The 23,648-nt window shown below is 39.1% G+C and overlaps 1 protein-coding gene across 1 annotated transcript in view; it reads left to right on the top strand.

Annotated features, from left to right (window-relative positions):
• Positions 1-21,713, top strand: part of LOC117407538 (collagen alpha-1(VIII) chain-like) — a 37,808-nt gene extending 16,095 nt beyond the window's left edge. Inside the window, exons 3-4 of the mRNA XM_034012675.3 lie at positions 15,506-15,809; positions 19,113-21,713. Of these exons, the coding sequence (XP_033868566.1) occupies positions 15,506-15,809; positions 19,113-21,031 (2,223 nt within the window). The 3' untranslated portion in view covers positions 21,032-21,713. The remainder of the gene's footprint in view (positions 1-15,505; positions 15,810-19,112) is intronic.
• The last annotated feature ends 1,935 nt before the right edge of the window (positions 21,714-23,648 follow it).

Below are 23,648 nucleotides of genomic sequence, written 5' to 3' on the forward strand. Positions count from 1 at the left end.
CCACGATGCATATTTTATTATATGAGTTTTTTATTCTTTTTTTTTTGTTAATATTCATTCTAATACAGCCAAAAAGACACATTTTTTCTTGAACGCAAAAGCTAATGCTAGAAACTTTTTAAACAACTCCCTCATTTACTGGAATAAACAATCCCCAAGACTCCAGCAAATATTCAGCAAACTAACATTTATTCAACATGTAACAGAGCTTGTCCTGTATTTCTTTCAATGTGTTTATACAATTCACTCACCGCTAATGTAAATTGTACTGCAATGCCAAACTAGGAAACTCCTGGAAGGTCATGTAATATTAAAAGCTACAAATTGTAACTTTAATTAGATCAATTTCATATTCTTGACTACATTATTTAATACACTAAACTAGAGTCTCTACTGTTAAATCCCAATATGAACTGGGTCTTACACCACCAGAGGGTGGAAAAGCGCAGACACAAGCTACAGTAATAAGTGCGGTTCAGACTGAACTGCAGGGAAGAAAGCCAGCACCATCAATTAGCAAACTCTTGTTTTGCATTCGTCTGTAGAAATCCCATTTATAACTAGCAGGACATTAATAATACTTTAAAGAAGCACTTTATTCCAAGGATTTTTTTTTTTTTTTTTACATTAGCCCCTCCGTCTAGTGCGTGACTCGGTATGGCAGCAGTGCAGTCATAATATCATAATAGGTCTTTTTTGTTTTGTTTTTTTACAGTAATGTAGACCATTGAGTTCCATCTGCATACCACTATGAACAGAAGTGCAATTAAGTTACCTTATCTCGTCCTCAGTGGGCCAGCTTACTTCACTCAAAGTTTAATTTCTCTTGCTATGGTAAATTAGGCTTGACCTCCCAGGGGCACCTTTGGCTTTTGCAATAATAATTAAATTGCTCTACAGAGAGCATTCCAGTTCTGCACTGCTTCACTTCAGCCTCTGACTCTATCCCTGAGATAGTTTCAGGGGATACTTCACAGGATTCCTATACATTTGCACAGGAGACAAGTAGCACAAGGTTAACTCGCTTCAAACTGCATTGTTTTGCCTTGTTAAGATGTTTGCACTCATTCTTAGTCGTTCCATTGCAATTACCCAAATATATATTTTTAAATTGATAAGCCTGTTTAGATGCATTGACTATGAGTTCAGGCACTGCTCTTCAGTTCCAGTAGCCTTCCATTTACATATTATTATTATTATTATTATTAGTTTATTTAGCAGACGCCTTTATCCAAGGCACCTTACTAGGGTGTGTGAACTATGCATCAGCTGCAGAGTCACTTACAATTACGTCTCACCCGAAAGACGGAGCACAAGGAGGTTAAGTGACTTGCTCAGGGTCACACAATGAGTCAGTGGCTGAGGTGGGATTTGAACCGGGGACCTCCTGGTTACAAGCCCTTTTCTTTAACCACTGGACCACATAGGTTAGATTTCAGTGTCTTGAAATGAATAAGCACCAGCAGCATCGAGCACACAGCAGTGTACTGCCAGTAAAACTAAAGAAAACCCCAGAGAGATGGCGATGGCTCTTACTTCTATAAAGACTGATGCAGCATAGGTTACATACGTCTGTGTCAGGCAGCTTGAAGTGCAGAGCAGCATAGACCTCTGATTGCAATTAGAACCACTAGGAATAAAGGTGTACATATTCTAAAAAAGCAAGGGACATTTTATGGGTACAGATCTTTGAACTGAATTGTTATGCTGTATAACACTATTTCATTTTAGGTGTGGCAAGTTTGGCAACCTTGTTTAATGTTTAAAAAAACTGTTAATTTAGAAAGGGCGTCAGTTTTTTTTTTTTTTTTTAAAGAGGCTAGAAGCTAAACAGGATATCAGTGATTTATTGTGTGTGATTAAAGAGCCGCAATAACATTCTTTAAATAAAAAAATTAAAAGGGGCGCCGCTGTTTCCAAAGACATCCTAGCACCTGTAAGAGCTCTGTTTCAAACACTAGATTTTGTGACAGGTTTGGATCAGAGCCTAAGATCCTAGAGAAAAAAGGGGATATTGTCTACAATATCACATTCTGTTTGCCTCAACAGGTCATTATAACAATTAGCATGTAATCTAGCCTGGGGCAGTCGTTGGCTTTTTTAACTCTTGTGTTGAGACGTTAAAAAGCGAGTCAATGATAAAATAAAACAGTTCAGAGCTAAGCAGTGAACAGTACTGTACCTGTTAATAGCATAAAGTATTCTCAGTGAAACTCACTGGAAAATGTCTAGAGAAACCTTACTCAGTAAGTCCATTGTAGAATGTCATCCACATATATTAGAAATAAAAGACAAGTGGCGAATTCAGCTATTTCTATTATATATTCCACAGCCACACATAACAGCGGTTGCGGTCAACTATGTACTGAACTGTTGTTGCTATTTGAAACCACTTACCGCAAGTCATGGTCTTCAGAAAAGTGTGTCTTTCTTGAGGCTGTGATACTCGTTACTGTTGCACGACATTGAGAAAGACTTCTTATTGACTAATTTAATAAAAAAAAAACATTATTTAGTACTAATGCTAGTTTGTATTAGTTATTATTATTATAACATCAAACCTGTTCCCTGCGACAGCATTGCATTGTATATTTCCCTATGTCTTGCATTGTATATTTCCCTACATCACACTTGCAAACCTCGAGATAACATCTTATGAAGTCAATCTGTAGCGTGTGGCTTGGAGGAGCACATGCTAGCCCTATTTTCTAGATACAGAAACTTTTGGAAGCGTGCATGATAGTGATATATCCCTTTGTATCTACACTGACTTCAGACTACAGAGCCAACGTGCCTATGAGGTTTAATTCTGTAAAATGAATTACTAAGCTTTTTTTCTGTACTTTGTGAGATATTTCCATATAAAAAAGGTAGAGATCGCATTCCTAGAACACATGCACAGGTGCATGATGTCATCCCACAGTTCGGGTTCGGTGATGGACCAAATTGGCCTAAGTTTTCTCCACAGAACTCACTTCAATGACCTAATGCACCTGAGGAAATTATAGGCAGATGTGTGATATCATCAACAACATGGCTGTCTGGAGTCCAAATGTATGGCAGATTATAACTTTCTCAGAAAATGCAATTATGTTTTCAGAAAACAATCTCCCTGGAACATGCTAGAACACTGATGGATTATCATGAACCAGGTCACAGGATTCATCCACTAGAGTTTAGAGGTAGTTTATATCCTGGACTATCATCTGGTCTATCTTCAACCCAATAACAGTCATCTAAGAATGGCAATAGTCCCAGTAAATTAGCTTTCTACAACAAAATGCACTTCATTTAGCAGAGGAGCACAGTTTTATTATTATTGTAGTGATTAAGTTTATAACATGTGCTGTTAATGAGACTAGAGTTTGCCCGACCCGTCATGCAAAAGTCATGGACTGGCTCAAAGTGGTCTTAAATCTTAATGTTGGCTGTCGGGGGAAGAGCTTAGCCATGGTGATATGCATTTTTTTAAATTAAAATGATATTTCCCTGTAAGATAATGGATATAGCAAGACACATGTGTTGTACCTGTTGCGAAGATGTGCATCTGGAGCTTTCTGTTGCTAGGGAAATCCCTCCCAGGGAGGGGAATGTGCAAGAGAACAGCTTCATCCGTTACTCTGCTCTGTCTCTCATCCACATCTGCTTTCTGAACTCTGGGCAGGCATTCTGATGAGCTGCTGAGTATGCAGACCTTTATTCATTTCTTGTGTTGGCCCAATACCTAGCCTGACAGTGGAGGGAATGAAGGTTTAGTTCACTTTTGATTGAAGCTTGCGTTAGTGTGAATTAGAATTAATTTTCATGTGTATAAAATAAAATGTATGAACTTTTAACGTAGGCCTCAATGCACATTACAAGTATGATGTAATCGTGCCAGAATGTGTATTACATGTTATCATCTGTGTTTGAATGAACTGACATAAAGTGATAAAACTGGTTAATCAAAACACATGATGTTGCAGCATGCTGGCTTTCTTAAAAGTTATGTATAATAAATGCCTTTAGATATCATTTAACTAGAACATCCCTCTTTCCCATCTCCCACTGATTACTTTAAGAAGACTTGCCTCTATTTGAGTGTAATGCAAGCAGCTTTTTCTCCTTCCTGGTGCCTAATCAATCCCTTCCCATGCTAAAGGTCAGAATTACTCAAATGGTCTTCCTGCAGGTATACCATGTGACCTATAGGTTTAGGTACCAGTAGCAACAGTTTTAAGATCTTTTCAGCACAAAGGAGAGTGTAACAAGGTTAGGTACCCATGATTGCAATATTATCAAAACTCTCAGTGTCCCTAAATCTGAAATAAACTCATTTAGGGGTGTTTTCCCCTTCTCGATTGATACTGAGGCTTTAAAATCTATTTTGCTTCTTAATAAAGGACATTTTGGTGCAAAGTAACTGCCTGAAATGAAGGTTTCCATTAAATCAGAACATCATGTTTTAGACCAGCAAAAGAAATAAATAAAAATAATCTTGCTTATTTTTGTGGTCAACGATTATTTGTACAAAGGTTTGGTCTCCCGCCACAAAAAACTAGGCTGTGTCTGTAGCTGGCATGTTTTTTTTACATAACATTTTCCCAGTAGTGCTACAGTTTTGTGTGTTAGTCTGTGCAAACATCTTGTTTTGTCTGCATTCTGTGTCAAATGAGCTGTGAAGAGGAAGCCCACTAATTCAATTTTTGACAGGCTGCAAATGCTATGGTTGTCAGGTCGCTTTACTGGAACAAGTGTCCTGGGATTCTCAAAGGAAAAAGTCTCTCCAAGGCAAACATTTCCTTTTAACGATCAGAAATGAAACTCTGTGTCATTATGTGTGCAAAATAAACACAGCCTTGCTGTTAAACTATGTTATTGAGTTTACTGAGACATTGGCAGGATTTTGTGCCAACAACTTAGGAGGTGAATTCCAGGAATCTCGTTTCTAGCTAGGGATTTTGTTTCCTATAGTGTATATATTATTGTCTGTATTGCCTGTTTTATCCTTCATATGTTACTCCTTATGCATAAGACCATGATTATTTGTATCAACAATGTATAGTAACTATAGCATCCAATGATGTCCTGGTAAAGAGGTAACACCTTTAGAACCTGTTGATGTTGAGCATCCTCCTCACAGTGGTGTGGTTGATACAGCTTGTTCAATACTTGAATTCAGGGTCAGGTTTGTTGTGCTTACAGTAATGATCTTTTAGATGTCATAAAGCACTACAGCCAACCTGAACAGCTAAGTTTTTTTTAAGCATACAGTTGGTCATGTGACATGTCTTTGTATTCTCAGGGAGTTAAAGACAGGAGATCGCACTTGGTTTCCCATCTGGCTTCATAAGACCCTTAAAATTCTTGCCTCCTAATTCCAGTGATCTGGGCTTCATAAAACACATTGATATTTAGAGCTAAGCAACCCAAATGGAAGTAGAGCAATTCCATTGAGACTGGCTGGAGGGGCTTGTTCTTATCCCCTGAGGGTTATGTTTTTGAGCTTCATAAAACACAGGCAGAAAAAAAAACTATTTAAAATCCCCATGTATATTACTGGTCAAACAAACTTCTGGGATCATATGTAACACAACCATATGGGCAACTATAAACAGCATGGGGATCATACCAGTAACAAGGTGCTAGATAAGTATTTACAATGAGAATATGAAGATGCTTAGGGATTTGTCCTAGGTGCTGTATTGTGCAGGCCACGTACAGATTTTTTAAATTATTCAGCAAAGTGCAGTATGCTAAAAAAAATTAATACGGAGGCACCTTCTTTAAATAATCAGACTTTCCTAGACTGCTGTTAAAGATGCCAACTAGAGTCTGGAACAGGTTTATGAATATTCATGAAACAGACTTTGAAAAACAGTCTAAATTAGTCTTTCATAGCTTGTTGCAAAAGTGGTATTTTTAGTACAGGCATGTTTCTTAACAGTGCGCTCATCCCTGTGACTGGAGTGGAGGAGTGAAGTTGTTTCTGGCCAAGGCACAGAATATAAAACCATGTCTGTCTTTGACAGAATGAAAACAGCATCCATCAATTGTGACCTTGGCTTTCAAATGACAGCACCTGTATAAGAACAACTCCACCATGCCCCCTGCTGTGGTACAGTTTGATTCAATGTCTCTTGAGCATTTTCATCTGCTTTAAATAGGGTGTGGAAGGGTGGTGGGCAATTCACTGACACACACGGGAGAAAGAAGTTTTATTCGGAAACACCGCACTGGTGCCCAGTTTTATTATTTGGCTCTTTTGTCTTTTAGCCCGCAGAGGGCGCTGTTGTCCGTGGCCTGGGTACCGACAACGGTACACAGGACCACAGGAATACCAATACTGGTAAACAGTAGACACACTTGCGCACTCACAGGTGCTCAAAATAATAATGAAAACAAAAGGCAAAATGAAAAGGGAAAATAAAACACAATAATAAAACTACAAAATAAAGGTTCTGCTTACACAGTGCCCCCACTGCCACTAAGCCAGTCAGTACGGGCCTCCAACCTACGCTCAGCTATTTCTATACACTGGGTGGCCAGAGTTCCCCGTATACCTACACACGTCCCCTCGGGTATGTCATTATTTCTTTTAAATTATTTTAAGGAAGGCTGTCTCCCTTAGCCGGGCTTGCCTGGTCCCTGTTTTACACTGGCGTCTTCTGCCAGTGTCACTGTATATTTCCGAACACGGCCACCCGAATGCACAACCAAGCACAGTTCTTATGGGCCGAGCAATCTCCCAAGGCCCGCCTCTCAGCCACTCAGAGAGAGGGAAAGCCCACACATCCTCTTCCCCACCTCTCTGTGTCATCGCCTTGACTGACAGGTGGATCCTACGAGACTGCTGCCCTCTTCCTGCAGTACCACTCATGTGCCAGATAGTCAGTCCAGATCTCCCCTGTTACATAGGGCAACAGCACTAGTCATTATTTTACTTTCACAAAACTGAAGACCAGACAGTCTTTTGATGAACTCAAGATAACTTTTCTTTCTTTTTTATGAACGTTTAGAACATTTGATGCATAAGGTGACCGAAATTTAACTCCCTGCAAGATGTTTTCCTCCCTGCTTTTTCTGCCTCCCAGTTTAACAGCATCTCTGAGAAAGTTGAAAGAGAGCAGGTTTTTTTCAAAGTGCAGAAAGCACTGATCGTGTTTTCATGGTTTGTCAGTGATTGCATGTGCGCAAGTTGCCAGCTCTGGCCTTTTTCATGAGCTAAAGTGAAGTTTGAACAAGGAAGGGCTGAGAACTGGAGCTGTCTCAATCCCACCCTTTCACATCTGGAGTCAATACTTAACTGTTTGAATTACAAGGGAGAAAAGGTTGGTGGTTTCTGCATGTGGAGTGTTTCACATGACATTATATATACTGCACATACACAGTTTGATCTTCTACATTACAAAATGTCCTGATTAATTCATCAGCGTTGAGTGCCAAGGGTCGTTTTTTAATTTCAAAGCTTACTGTACAATTACTTTCAACAACAATAAAACTATCTTAATAAGGATATTATAAAGCATTATTATCCTCAGTATGCATATCCCTGATTTACCGGTGATGGGGATATAGTGGGGGCAGGTTTAGCTACAGCATACCTACATTTCTGTAGTGTCCGATCCTCATCGTCCTCTTTCATACTCAGTATTGTAAAATCTACAGCTTGCCAGGTAATGGTATTTTGTTTCTGATTAACAGCTTGCTCCTCCTTTCATTGATTTCTGATGTCCATATATTCATTTTTGTTTGCTACCTGGAGGTAGCATGCTCCTTGCTTTGGTGTTATGCCTGTTTGTGATCTTGCTAGTTCCAGATGGCTTTCTTTGGATTGTGCTGGATGCTTCCCTTTTGTTTTGTTTCTGTTTTGCTCTGAGCCTCTGTTTGTGTTCTCAGTGATAAGGGATGAACTGAATGGGGAGTAAAACTGATGGAATGAGGAGATTTAGCTTGCAGTTGGTGAGCAAAGTCACAATTAGCAGAGAAAGGCCAGAAGGAATTCTTAAATTCCTAAGACCTCAGGGGTATAAAAAATGTTTCTTAAATGTTTTTTTTGTTTTTATTTTTAAAATGGTGCTAACAGTCTTCTGAAACAAAACCTGGAAATGTTTATATATATTTACAAGCCATCAAAGTAAATTGACTTTATGGATGAGACAAACTCTTCCAAGTTCATATGCCAGAAAAAACAAGCAAAAAAAAAAACACCCAGTTCTAAGGTGTACAGATGACATTGGAGTGTTATAATTGACACAAATATGGCAAAAGTTGAAGTGTATTAGTAGAGGTCCTTTATAATCTTGACATGTCTCTTGCCTATATAAATAATCGGACGATCTTAACTTACGCACTGAACACACTGAAAGACTTTAGCATAATTAGATTAGAATAAAATATGGAAATGTAAAACACAAAATATGTGAACTCTTAGTAATGTTTCTTCTCTGAGAAAATACAGAAATGAAAACTGAATTATACAGCAGCTTTATTCATTTTATTTTATTTTTTCCCAATATAATACAGGACACTAATTGTGGAATTGAACCAGCTGAATTGGATTGGAGGTCAAAGCCAAAGTCGCTCAACAAATCCCCATTGGTGGTTGTTAAACCTTCCAATTTTCAATCTAATACAAGAATACTCACAAGAGATATATCAACACCCGATATGTCAAATATCAATTAGATACATTGCTCTTTGGTTTGCCCAGTAGAGATGTGTCCTTTCTCAAAATACATTTTGTACTGGTATAGGTTGTTGGCACCTTTTTGGTATGCTGCAGAAGGGTTAATCAATTTTATATATTTTTTATATACTTTTTTACTATATTGTTTTTCCTTATTCTTAGTCTCAAGAAACCAGGCGATTTATCATTTCCATACCAGAATGAAAGGGTCCATGATCTGTTAAACTCAAAGATTATACAGTATTTATATTATTTTAAAAGTACCATTTTATTTTTTTTATTTTTTTACTTTTTTACTTTTTTTTTTTACTGCCCGTCTGGCTCTGATTACTGAGATATTGGTTCCTATTCACAAAATGTGAAGTGTAAAGCGTTCATAACCATTTGCTTAGATGAAACAATGCTTTAAAAACTTATAATAAACTAGTAAACCCTTCCTAAATCAGTTCCCGAACTACAAACTTGATTTAAATAATCAAAATGGACTTAACCGAATATGTTGACAGGGTCTCCTGTTTCACTATGATTGATTTACTGGTTTATTTTGTTACAGTTTGGCAGGGATAGGACCAAACTTCCCTATCCCTGAATGTGAATTGGTCCCTGGCTCCCTCCATTCCAGACATGTGAGAATGTGGCTGGAATGAAGGAAATTGGCACCTTGATTGGTTGGCCAATTAATTAATAAATTATTAAATTTGGTAACTATACAGGTGTGTATAAAAGGCCATTGAAAGGCCAGTTAAAGGTGGTAGGCTGTAGTGTTTTGTTGAAGGCATGTAATTGTAGCAGGGAAAGCTACATCTTCCCTTAAAATCTTGAAGATTGCCACTATTTTATTTAATTTGTTTATTTTTGCTAATAAATTGCAAAAAAGTGCTTGAATATATAATATAATAATTGTGTCTCTTACTATGACATTGATGAGATTGCAGCAGGAGTTACTGTAGGATGGTCCTGTCCTGATGCCTGGTAGAGGAAGATTGGGTATGAAGTTGTAATGCAGTTACATCTCCACTAGAGGGCTGAGCCTTTCAAATCTTTTTTTTAGAGATCCCAGTAATGACTGCAGCACAATAACTAACATGCCATAGGCACAGCACAATAACTAACAGCACAATATCGCTTGCACTGTAGGTAAGATTTTGTTATAAAATCTTGATAATGAATGTTTCATAAGTTATGTTTAATGATTCCACTGAGGACCCCTCAGTCAGTGTTGTTTATATGGTCACAGTGGCAGGGGTGTTTATTAGGATCACTTCCGCCCAGGTAATAAGAGGAAGCTTCACTGCACCAGGGGTGATAATGAAGAATACATTCACCAGCCATTCAAAAAATCTGTTATAAACCAAGACCTCTACTTTAGCAGAACACCAGCAGCCCCATTTCATGCTCACTTAGTTGCTAGGTGCTTCGTAGACATTGTGTCCACACAGTTGTTTGACAGAGCCCAGGTTGCGCTGAATAGATCTATTCACCTCCCGCCCTTGTTGTTGATGCCAAATAAAATTGCAAATGAACGTATTGATTGTGTTTTATTTGTTTGCATCATTAATATTTAACACAACTTATAAGAAAGGAAAGAATCTCTGACAGGACGAGCCTAAGATCGCTGCTGTCCAATTAAAACTGGCAGCTGAGGTAACTTTCCCAGTTGCCGAGTCCGCTTATAATAAGTGGGATTGGGCTTGTTTCTGAGAGTCATGGGTTGGATTTTGCATAACCACTCATACTCTAACATGGGTTGCGCTTGTTTTGGGCTTGTTTAGAAAGGCAGTGCCGCTTTTTTTTGTTTTTTCTCATAAGACTTGTCAACACTGGTGACCGTCCCCGTGTGCTTCACAGGCAGCATGATTCCTGAACACCTCATTTTGTTGTTGATAAGAGTTTGTGCAGGATACAGCAATCAGTGGCAATTTTGGGAACAAACTAATGCACTTCAGGCCGTTTCATCAGTATCTTCAGTCCGTTACCTCCCTTTCAAGTGCCCACTTGACATATTTGCCCAAGCGTTGTGTTGAATGCTTCCTCAGCAGCTGTCAGTGTTAGTTGAAACAGTATTCACTATTAACGACATGACACCACACTAATGACATTGGAAAAACAATTTGGGCAAGAGCAGTAAAACACGTTATTAACCAACCCAGTACGAGGTATTTTGCTTTATTACAGCAGCTTAGATTCACTCGTGTACCAGTTCTCTGCGCATGGAAACCGCATTTTCACAAAATTCACTAGCAATCTTCAAAAACTGCCCAAGTTCTTTACGCATAGCTAATTTACATATCAACCCCCACCTTTCCCATTCACCTGCATGACGTCGGGTGAAAAGCCCGGTTTACTCGAGTAAAATAAACTGAGCGAACTGAAACCGAAAAAACATTTTACACAAGAAATTTTTCTCAAAAGAAAACTTGCATGGAAGCCCCATGAATGACAAGGAATTTAACTGCCGTGTTGTATTTTCTAACCAAACAAAAATAAGAAATTAGGAAAAGAAAGAAACTAGCAATTGGAATTCTGCAATTGGAGTTCACTGAGCATATTACTGAAATCCATGCCCTTGTGAATATTGCAGCAACTCCCAGACCGGAAATGCTGGAGCTCGGTTTTGTCTGCACTGTTTTAGATTGGACACTGCTGTTTGACTGTATGGTTACCAGAAACCGACAGCCCAGTGCTGGCAGTTTTTTGTTTTTTTTTTAAACATTGGCTGAATAACGCAATGCTGTTTTATGTGTTTGTTATTATTTTATTAGGGTTAGACTAATTTGAGCTGAACACAGATATTTTAATATGTAACTGATTAAAAATGGGAGGGACTGAAAAAACAGAAAATGTGACACAAAAATAATTATTAGGTCTACCTCATCCTGATGTTGGTAAATCTTAGATGAAATTAGTCTGCGGGAAGTCAGGAATTTCCTTCAAAGTGCAGTGCATATGTCAAAAACTATGTCCCTTCATTTTTATTATAATGAAAAGTGGCAACCCTGTCTCCTACTGGGCAGACAGCATTTTAAATAAACTGTTACTCAGAGGTTTTGAGTTTCCCAATGCTAAGGTGTACCATACATTTGCTGTATTTTGTTCTCCATTTTTATACAGTACTAAAAAAAGTAAAATAGGATCGTCATACTAAAAGGCCAGAGGAGAAAATTGTGTGATGTGTACCCATTTACTGAACAGTGAGTAACCAAGTAAAACATTATGGTGAAAAAAATAATTCAGTTTTATATTATAAATGTACCTGTGGTGGGGTGTGAGGAGTATAACAAATATAGGCTGAGTCGTGGATTTGAGTTAATCCGCTACAGCCAATCACTACTCGATAAACTGTTGCTGAAACCTCTTGGTCTTAACTAGCAGGAAACTTGGCACACCTGTATAGCCGACCTCCCCAAGATGGCCACCACAACCATACTCTATACCTAATGTATGCGCCATCTTGTTGAGGTCACGTCTGTTGGGAGGCCATTTTTTCCACCCTCCAGCTTCCTTCCACCTGTTGCAGGGTTATAAAAAATGTTATAAACAATATTATACCACATGGGAAACGTTGCAATACCTGCTAATGCTTCAAAACAGAGGATTTTGGCTTAATTATACAGTTAATAATAAAACAGGCTAAAGCAATACATTGTTTTAGAATATGCATGTTACTAAGAAAACCTAGAAAGAAACCTTATCTATAATTACTTTATAACTTGGCATGAAGCATTACACTTATAATGTGTCATGAAATAATTTGATAATAAACTGTTATATCTGACTAATAAACACTTAGAGTGCACTTTGGAACTGAAAATATGAGGAAAGTAAAAAGCAAATGTATTTATTTATTTAAACTCAGCAACAGCTTAGTAAAACTATCCAAAAATGTTCAGTTTTAACGTCTACATTTTATGGCACAGCCTGTCTTGGCCTTAGTGTCTTCCTAACCCTTCTTGAAATGAAGCTTCGCAGTAGAAAGAAATAAATAAATACATAACAGAATGGTCAACAAAGCAGATTTAATGTGCTAGCTTTGTAATTTCTGTAATAGATTTCTAATTATTATTATTATTATTATTATTATTATTATTATTATTATTATTATTATTATTATTATTATTATTATTATTATTATTAATAATAATAATAATAATAATAATAATGTACTAACTTCGATTACACCCCCTCCCAAGTATCTGTCCACGGCTGTGTTCTTTGGAGAGAAAGTTTGTCTAAACATATTGGGATCAACCCTACTGCTTTCCATCTTACATTTCAGTCCCAGAGGTGGCAATGAAACTACTAAGAACTTAAGAACATAAGAACATAAGAAAGTTTATAAACGAGAGGAGGCCTTTCTGCCCATCTTGCTCGTTTGGTTGTTAGTAGCTTATTGATCCCAGTGTACACAGTGTACATGACAGAAAGAAGACTGGATGGTTGGAATAGAATTAGAACTTCCTGGTCAACAAATGATGGCTGCTGACATCTTCACAACCAGGAATAAGACTTGAGAAATATAGTTAACTTTCCAAAAAATTAAATTGAAGTGAGATACGCAGTTTCATGTTTTAAGATACTTCCTAGTTCTTATTATGTTGATTATCATTAACCAGCACTGCCTGGTCTCAATAAAATGTTGTAGTTGAATAATTAGCTCTTTATTTTTCAGAGTTGTGCAATTACAGCTGAGAAAGCTGACATCTTCCAATAGTTTTCGGTCAATGCATCCATGTTACTTTCTTGGAGTTGGAAAATTTTCCAGAAAATCAACTAACCAGACAGTATCCATCCCTGGTTAGTCTGGTTGTGAAGAAACAGACACCATGTAAACGACCTGGCTTCCCTAATATACCCCTGCTGTGCAACCTCAGATAACAAGGTGCACTTCCCCATTTTCACCACAAGAGGCTTGTGAAATCCCTACAGTATGCCTCCTATATAGCTCTACATTTGATGCTGATTTTGTTGTATTTTTTATTGTTTATTTAGCAAACTATTAGTTAAAATAGAAATTGCAGATCTTGAATTGTTCCTGTTATTGCTATTACTTTTGATTTTTTAAACGCAATAGTGGTCTGTAATTGAATATTGCTAGCCTTTCTACAAAAAACATAAAGTAAAGCCTGTTATTTACAGCCTACTTAAAACCGCACCCATTGAATAGAATGAAAGCAAGAAATGTTTGTATATCTCTTACATATGTAACAGGGCGGAGGCTGGGTGCGAGCATCTTAACCACTATGTAAAAGAGCCGGCTCCTCTGCATTCCTATTTATAGAGCTTTTAACCTCATCTCATCTACCCGACAGGGGACCGTATCCATAGCAGCAGTGTATCCACAACACTTTAGGTACCAGTCATTTTACAATAATCCCAGCTTTCTGTAACTAGCATTTCTTTCAGGTGAAAAGCAGGAAAGTATGTATTTTTCCTGTTAGAATTCAGTAAAAAAAAAAATTAAGCTAGAAAATTGAAGAAAAAATATATATATATATTTTTTAAATCATGAACGGTCTGGCTTGCACAGCATGTAGGCCCCTTTGTTCTGTGAAAAATAAACACTAATAACCTGAGTAGGAATAAAGGAAACCATGTTTAAATATTAAATATATTAGTCTTGGGGTGGACTGTGATGTGAAGCTGAGTGATAGTCAAAGATAATATTGCTGAATTGAACTGTTAAAAAATTCAGAGACCTTGACTTATGGACATGCAACTGCTTTAACTCCCTGTCCTGCGTGTTCTGTATAACGCTGTGCTTTTAGTAACAGGAATTTACATTGAATAATCTATGTTGTTGCTGTCTTTGTTTCTATATTACATTTTAGTACTGCATTACTGTTATGAACGTGACTCAAGCATTCTAAGGTTAAGAACAGGCACTTGTTTGCTGAAGAAATGGGAATGTTATTGTGCTATAAGCTGGCTGTTGAATGTTGATTTATACGGAGCCCATGATGTGACCAGACTTCTTGGCCGCTGTAAGCTTCTGGCGTGAAACCTGCTACACAAACAGAGCCCTGCAGGTGGCAGATTGACTGTAAGACTAATAGTAAGGGACAGGACCAGAGCAAGTACTCAGCAAGGAGTACTTGCTGCTTAAAACAGTCATGCTTTTTGTAGACTGTTTTATTATACTGTATGTTCACATATAAAGAAATAATACACCAAGGATTAACATTAATATTACTTGAACATGACTTATTTTAAATATATTTAAGAAAATAAATTCTGGCTTAAATATGTTGCAGACATGCAATTACTGTACAGAATATGTCAGAGCTATTTATTTTTTATATGGGATTGGATTATTAGGCAGGTGCACGTCACTTCATTTCGGTTTTATGTTCCAATTTTCATTGCTAAATGGGCAGAAAACTCCCTTCTAAGAACTTTTTTTAAATAAGCCCCCTTGCTATGATTTATAATTTTTTGTATATTTTTTGTATCTTTAAAAAAAAGCGTGTTAGATCAAGCAACAACAACAAAAAAGTCAAGTTCTGTTCCTCTTATTGGCATTCAAAACAAATTTTTACTTTCTTTTTATTGAGTTTTAACTGGTACAGAAAATTATGTATATTCTTGTCAAATCCTAAGGATCTAGATGGTTAAGTGTGATTGATCTCTAGGTTGCCACAAGCCATTGCCATAGATAAATTCATCAATGTAAACAGAACAACTGAATGCCAATTGGCTGATTTTATCAGGAATGTGTACCTGCGTGGTTGAGGGTCACATATAAAAGGGAACATTTGTGGGAAAATAACATGATCTTTCACCTTTATCCTGGTTTAAACACTCACCAGATCTCCTAAATCTTGTGTCTCCTCATATCAGGTCATGACTATGCCACTAGTCCCTATTCGGCTGCTCGCTGTGGCCCTCCACCTAGCCCTTTTCAGGACGACCCTCGCTGGGGTGTACTATGGGATGAAACAGATACCCCAGCAGCAGCACCACCAGATGCAACAGTTACCTCACATGCCAGTGGGCAAAGAGAGCTTGCCCATGCAGCACCCGGGCAAGGACATGTCCCACATGCAGTACGGCAAGGAGATCCCAATGATACCCCAGTACAGAAAGGAGATACCCCAGGTGCCTCTGCCTATGGGAAATGAAATGCCAAGGAAAGATGTTAAAGGTAAGAGCAGTGAAAATGCCGACCCGACAACAGAACCCTCGAGCATCCTTCCATTAACGCTATGTCATTATTCCATTTATTTTAACCGTTCATTTTATGGCACATACAGCTAAATATTATACTAATCAGAACACTAGGAAAGCAGTTTACTGTAGCAGGCTTCTACTGTAAAACAGTTAATGAGGTCTGCCAGGAACAGAACACTTGCTCTGGTATTCAGAGCTTTAGTGAACCATTACAAATGGGCAATGGTTTTTGTTTTTGAAGATATTTCCATTGTCCCAGGTGGAGGGTAGAATGAAATTAACAAAACTCAAGATGAACTGGGCCTGCATAAAAAGGAGTTGCTTGTTTTGTATTAGAAGATTTGTTGATTCAGCCTTTTTAAATTACGGTAATGTGGTAATTAGATTTCCACTTAAGCTTTGATTATTCTTATTTTCTAACCAATATTTTGTAAGCCTTAAGAGTGTGAGTTTAACAGTAAGGCGAGACAGGAGGGATGCCAGTGTTCTTTAATAGGAGCTTTCTTAAGGGTTCTGTAGATAGAGAAACTTTCTTTGTGTGGTTTGGGGATTAAACTCCAAGTTTAACTGATTACGTTTAATAGCAACAAATAAATAAAAAGTTTTGTGTGACACATCATGGAAATAATAGGGTAAGTGTTGAATCTATCAATAATTCAAGTAGATATTTGAACAAAATACAGATGGTTACCTTAATATTCATGGAGCATCACCACAACAATCTTTTCTAAAATGACAGGTTTCCAAAAATGGAATGGTCGCTACTGACATGTTGCACCTTAATGTTAGAGCATTTTAACAAAAAGTAAACTTCTATATTCCTGGCAGTATACATGTAGATTATTCCATTACAACTCAGAGCCTGAAAAATGTACTGTATTTATTTAAATGAGAGCTGGCAGAGGGGGAAAAAAAGTGCTGTTTGCAAACAGACACGATCATACGGGGAGGCAGGCTCAGTTACCCGGGCACCCCCCAGAAACAACAAGCTCACTCAATGTGCTGTCTTTGGGAGGTTATGTTATCCTGCGTCTTTCTGAAGAATAAAAACCAAGGGCTTTTCTAAGCGTGATATAGGAGTGAAGTGCGTACGTTAGCTAACGAAAACACAAAAGTAAAACGTGCAATTGCAAGCGCTACAGGAAAAGGCACACTGGAAAATAAACATTCTGTACTGTAATATATATATATATATATATATATATATATATTCCCTTATCTGTAAGGTTGTTCCTGCCAAGTGTCATTATTCACAATGATGGAGCCTGAAAAGAATGCCCAGGACAAGCTGAGAAGAACTTATTGGTGCTTTTCTTGCAGTAAATTAGAATGTCAGAAGAAAATGTTCTGCAGGTTACAAAGCACACTGGAGTTTTTATTACAGTAAATCAGCACATCTTACAGAAATTTTGTTGATGGATTCAGTCATTTAGTACATATTTTACTGTTCAAGCTATTAGGGGCCTGCTTTAGCTTGAGGGATTATGTGCTATTAAGTGCAGAGGTTTCTTGATGTCGGATGGAAGTGTCTGACTGTCTATCTTTTCTGCATGCTGCACAGACTCAACAGCAGCAGCATCATTAGTCATGCAGGGCCATTCTGCTACTGACACATACTGTGGACCTGCATATGCATAAAGTCCAGTGCATTTGCCAGTGAATTAATGCATTATGGAGATACCCCAAGTTGATTTTTAATCAAGAAGAAAATACAAGGGTTGGACAATCCATTGGGTGTCGGACTACCATGGGCATCCCCATAGAGGGTACTGTTCTTTAATGCCGCAAAGTATCACCTTACACTTCTTGCTTTACTGTTCCCATACCTATTTAACGCCTATTTTATCAATATCAAATATACTGGACACTGGGCAGCAAAGGGTTATACTGTTCCTCTGTAATTTGTGCAGCTTTGGGACTGACGTACCTGACAATATGACTGATATCTGCTGTCTTGCCAATCGTGACTGAAACTGACTTGCATAAGCAGGAAGGGCTCTTTCTACAGTAATCCCTTTCCAGCTTTCTATGCAAATTCACCACCGTTAACTTTAAAAAGTAAGTTACTTCAAATGTCGGTTCAATTTCTTTTACACATTTCTCTTATTATTTTATGGTATTCATTCTGGGTGGTTCTGGACCATTTGCTGTAATATGTTTCTCTAAATCTGTCTGCACCTGATTTTGAGCAGGTTTGAGCTTGTCTCAAGAATCCTTCATGCTAACACTGAACAACCTTTCTCATTCCATTCAAACCATGTGACAACGTGACCTTTTAACTCTGCCAGTCCCACCTACTCTATATATACACTCTATACTCTTTATGTAAACAGTGGTGTTCATTGCCTGCATCATGCATTTACTGTGGAGTGGGCAATTTGCCAACAGTGTAAAATATAGGTCACATGATTGGAATGTTATGAGGAAGGCTGTTCGGCGCTGACCCTTAGGATTCTCCAGCCAAGATCAAAGCAAATCCAGGTAAAGGCAAATATAGATAAAATTATAATAATTCAATATTGGTGCAATAGAACCAAGAACTGTGCAGAACGATTGCCAACACCATAAAATAATTAGGGAATGTAAAAAAAAAAAAAAACATTAAAATCACATTTGAAGTTACTTGCTTTTTAATAAGTAAATACACATCCAGCTACAATCATGCCATATTTCTGCCAACAAATGGTCTGTGTTATTCTCATCTACTGTATAATATATACAGTATGGTCAATGAACAACTTTAAATGCGTTGTGTTAGACAATGCCAGACCCTGCCACCCCTTCTTGTAAAATGTCCTGTTTAAGCTGGAAGGTGTAATTTGGCTCCAAACTGCAGTAAATTCAGCAGATATCCTTGGAATGTTCAACTATACAGAATCCAGTTCTCTGGAGGAACGTTTGATCTTAAACTAAATGGGTTTAATATGGTTTACTTAAGAATGTTTGGCCAGTTTGGCAAATTGGGTCACAGGAATGAAACTATAGCTCCCTATATAGAACAGACCAACATAGCTTGTATAATGCATAGTATGGCATCCAGTGTTCCCTTATTATAATGCAACCCTTTATAGCATGGAACTAATTAAAGGGTCATTTTTGGGTGACACTGATCTGCCCATTTGGCCTTCAAGGATTTACCAGGTGAATACGCTCCACATCAGGGTGATGCCAAATCGAATCGGGGAGACTGGTATTGGACAGCCAATGGATGACCACCGTTAAAGGATAGATTGTTACCAAAAATTGCTTTTCTGACCATTTTGTTTTTCATGCGCAGGTATTATCCCGAGGGGTGAGATGGGCCCCCCTGGAGAACCTGGCCACAAGGGTCTTCCAGGACCACAGGGCCCCCCTGGAATGCCAGGCCGTGGTTTACCAGGACAACCAGGAAAACCTGGCCCGCAAGGACCCCCAGGATATCCAGGCATTGGGAAACCTGGGATGCCGGGGTTGCCAGGTCAACCAGGCGGCATGGGATTTCCAGGTCCAAAAGGCGAGTTAGGCCCTGGTGGAGAGGGAGGGCCAATGGGTATGCCAGGACCACAGGGACTTCCAGGGCCACCAGGTCTGCCTGGGATTGGGAAACCCGGTGGCCAGGGATTACCAGGTCAACCAGGGCCTAGAGGCGAGCCGGGGCACAAAGGACCACCAGGGCTGCCAGGATTGCCAGGGCCGAAAGGTGAAAAGGGCATTGGTCTGCCAGGGTTACCAGGGCTGCAAGGGCCAGTGGGTCCACCAGGTCAACCAGGTCAAGGCGGTCTCCCAGGGATAGGGAAACCTGGCCTAAATGGACTCCCTGGAGCCCCAGGAGGGCTTGGAAAGCCAGGGCCTCCAGGAGAGCCAGGATTACAGGGACCAGCAGGACAAGGAGGACAACCAGGACCACCAGGCCTTCCCGGCGTTGGTAAACCAGGGCATGATGGGTTACCAGGTCGGCCAGGGTTCCCTGGAGGAAAAGGAGAACTTGGTCCACCAGGCTTGCCAGGGGGCCCTGGTTTACCTGGCTATGGCAAACCAGGTTTTCCTGGGCCAAAGGGAGAACGAGGAATGGGCGGCATGCCCGGGGCACCTGGGCCTAAAGGAGAAAAGGGTCATGGAGGTATTCCTGGAATGGTAGGACCCCTAGGAGCAATAGGTCCACCTGGTCTGCCTGGTCCTATGGGGCCGCCAGGAGGTGTTGGCTTTCCAGGTCCAAAAGGGGAGGGTGGGGCAATGGGGCCACAAGGGCAAATGGGTCCAAAAGCAGAGCCTGGCCCACCAGGTTTGCCAGGCCAACCAGGGTTCCCAGGAGAAGGAGGCCAGCCTGGACAAAGGGGTTTACCGGGCCCAATAGGACCCAAAGGGGATAATGGGCACAAAGGATTGCCAGGTCCTCCTGGGGCCCCTGGTTTGCCAGGACCAAAAGCAGAAAGTGGATTGCCCGGTGAACAAGGTCAGCAGGGCCCAAGTGGAATTCCAGGACTTAAGGGCCCAAGTGGTCCAATTGGGCCTCCAGGTTTACCAGGACCAAAGGGAGAACTAGGTCTTCCCGGTCAGCCCGGCTTTCCAGGTGTTGGTAAACCAGGACCTCCAGGATTCCTTGGGCCTCAAGGGGAACCAGGACGCATTGGACAGCCTGGACAGCCCGGTCAGCCTGGCCAACCTGGCCCTCCAGGGCCACCTGGCCCTCCTGCCCAAGCACCAGGCTTCGGACAAATCATGCCGGAGATGGGTCCAGGCCTGGACGGCGTGAAAACCCCACCCGGGGGCTACAAGAAAGGGAAGCACGGAGCAGTAATGGGGGAAAATGATGGCCTCCTGGAAATGCCTGCCTTTACTGCTGAGCTAACATCACCATTCCCCCATGTGGGGTCCCCTGTAAAGTTCGACAAACTCCTCTATAACGGCAGGCAGAATTATAACCCCCTGACCGGCCTCTTTACCTGCGAGATCCCGGGGATATACTACTTTGCCTACCATGTCCACTGCAAAGGTGCCAACATCTGGATAGCACTGTACAGGAACAATGAGCCAGTGATGTACACATATGACGAGTACAAAAAGGGCTTCCTTGACCAAGCCTCTGGCAGTGCTGTGCTCCCGCTCAGGCCAGGAGACAAAGTGTACTTGCAGATGCCATCAGAACAGGCATCAGGACTCTATGCAGGCCAATATGTTCACTCATCTTTTTCTGGGTATTTATTATACCCAATGTAAAAAATGTTTAAAATGTACACAATTATAGATTTTTAAAGTCATTTTTTATACTGTTGAAAGCTACAGTTACGATTGGACCATGTCTTACAATGTCATGTACGAGTTTAAAAGTTCATATATGCACAGCTTCTTATAGTCACAGTACTCAGTACATATTTACAGTATCCCATGAGAAGTAAAACTACGCAATGCTACCATAAACTGTACTACAAGTTAACATTATACTCTATTTCAACTGAGAACATACTTACTGCACATCTAATCAGTTGCATATTATCTCACTTTTCATACAAACTCTTTGTAGAGTCTACAGTACTTCCAAATTTAAAGAAAGTAAAATCCCAGATCCTGTTTCACTGTGAAAAGATGCATTTTGGCTTCTGTAGGAAAAAAAAAACAACTGAAAACTCCAGTCAAACTAGAATATGGTGAAAAACATTAAATGAAAAACTACATCACAGGGTGGACATTGGATATTTAATAATACATGTAAGCAAGATTTGTTTTTAAGGCACAAACTGACAGATAGTAGTTAAAAACATTCCATAAATGTATATTGAGAAAAAAGGACAAAGTATGGGGCTTTTTAAAAATAAGAAGAAGAAGAAGGAAAAGCATAGTTTTTTTTTCAAAGACATTTTGAAGTACATAGTCCAGTGCAAAAAAAAAGAAATCCAAAATATATATAATGTAGCTGCAGGTATTTTAAAGTGGCTATCACAATAGGGTACAGGAAATGTTTTCTGGTCAAACAAAGTAAAACATGGAAGGCAGCTTTTTCAGTGTCACACCACAGAAGAATAGATGTGAATTTATTGTAAAGCAAGAGAGAGAAAATAAGAACACCAATGACGATTCACTCTGCAAAGCCAGAAAGGCAAGCATCAGTTCAATAGTCATAAATCCTTAATCTGTAATTCTAAATGATGAGATGCGAGAGAGAGATTCAGAGCCGTATTAACAGCGGTTACAAGGAGCTATTGCATTGTGCAGTACAAGCATTAGGTGTCATTGTTCATGCCCGTCAGTGATTATTAGTCATTTCTGACTCTACCATGTTTTGCAGACTTACATTGTAACAGCTGAAATAACATGGCGTATCAATAACAGGGTTAAGAGAAGCAGCTATGAATCACAGTGCACCGTGCTGACTCCAGTGTAGTCAGCCTAGAATATTTTTTTGTTCAGTTTGTTATTTTTGTGATTACGATTCAGCCACATATGTAAAAAAGTCAAATTTAGTGAATTACTCAAAAAGAATGATGGCACGCTGACATGTGTACCCCTTATACTGTGTTTTTCATTTTCCCAGAAGATGCTAGTAATTTCTGAAATATAAATGTTCCAAACGATGGCTACCTAAAAAAGATACTAGAAAATGTTGAAAGATGTTGGCTGCAGTTGCTGTGCATAGCACAGCCAAATAACATTGTTTTTTTTTTTTTTGTGATGGGGGGGGGTGGGGGGTGGGTGGGGGTTAAACTACACCAGTATTTAAGTGTTGCAGAATTGTATGTGTTACAGTGATATGGAACAGTCCAGATTTCCATTGACATGCTAAATTAGTTACCAAAGGGTTTGCTTCAACATTTATCTCTGTAATGTATTTGTTTGACTACTGATTGCCTACATTTGTATATGAGCAGAAGGGCAGATAGGCCTCAAGACAAAATAAAAACTAAAACTAAAAAAAGAAAAAAGAAAGAAATCTGTGTATAATACTTAATGTCTTACAATGGTGCTAAACTTATAACCAAGTGGATTACTAAGTTACATTTTTTTTTTATTAAAAGTGGATTCATTAACCCTATGGTGTGCATTGTGTATTGTTGTTGTTGTCCCCCCCCCCCCCCCCCCCCCCCCCCATAAGTGATTAACTAATGAATAAGAGGCAGGTTTGGGAGCCACAACAATTACTTCAAGGAAGAACATTTCAATCCATGGGCCCTGTGAGCAAAAGCTTCAAGGCCTGCAATATGTCAAGCAATGTTTAAGCCTGAGTAGTTTTGTTGTTACTTTTTAGGATCCTTGTTGAATATGTTTCAGAGTTCTTATTTATAATATGCACTGATCATGTCAGTCTTTCACAACCTCTTCAATTTAATCTTTTTCCAAACTTGTATCACTGACTATCTAACCTCCCATTGACCTTTTTGGATTGGATTTGGGTATAACCCGATAAACTGTTGGTTTTTACGCAATTATTTTGAATTGGTTTAAGTTATTTGTTTCAAACAGAACTCAATGTAATAAAACTTCAACCCCCTTTACCCACAATGCTAAAATAATCTACCTTTGTCATCTTACACATTGTCTCGTTTCCATAATAGTGCAGGTAATTTTGAAGATAAGTTGCAATAATTCCTGATGTTGGGTGTGTTGGTATCTGAAGACACAAACAATAAAACATATGAAACATATCAAAATGAACTTACTATTAAAAATGAAAGTACCATTCATATCCCATGACACATAAACCCGAATATATTACACATGGCCACTCTAACTGTATTCTTTATCATGCTTTTCCAGTGCTTTATGTGCTAATAATGGAATTCCCTCTTTCAAATAATGCCCTCGACCTCTTGGGATTCACTGACCCGGGGGTTCCATTATT

Source organism: Acipenser ruthenus, chromosome 8, assembly GCF_902713425.1.
Source record: "Acipenser ruthenus chromosome 8, fAciRut3.2 maternal haplotype, whole genome shotgun sequence".
Lineage (NCBI taxonomy): Eukaryota > Metazoa > Chordata > Actinopteri > Acipenseriformes > Acipenseridae > Acipenser > Acipenser ruthenus.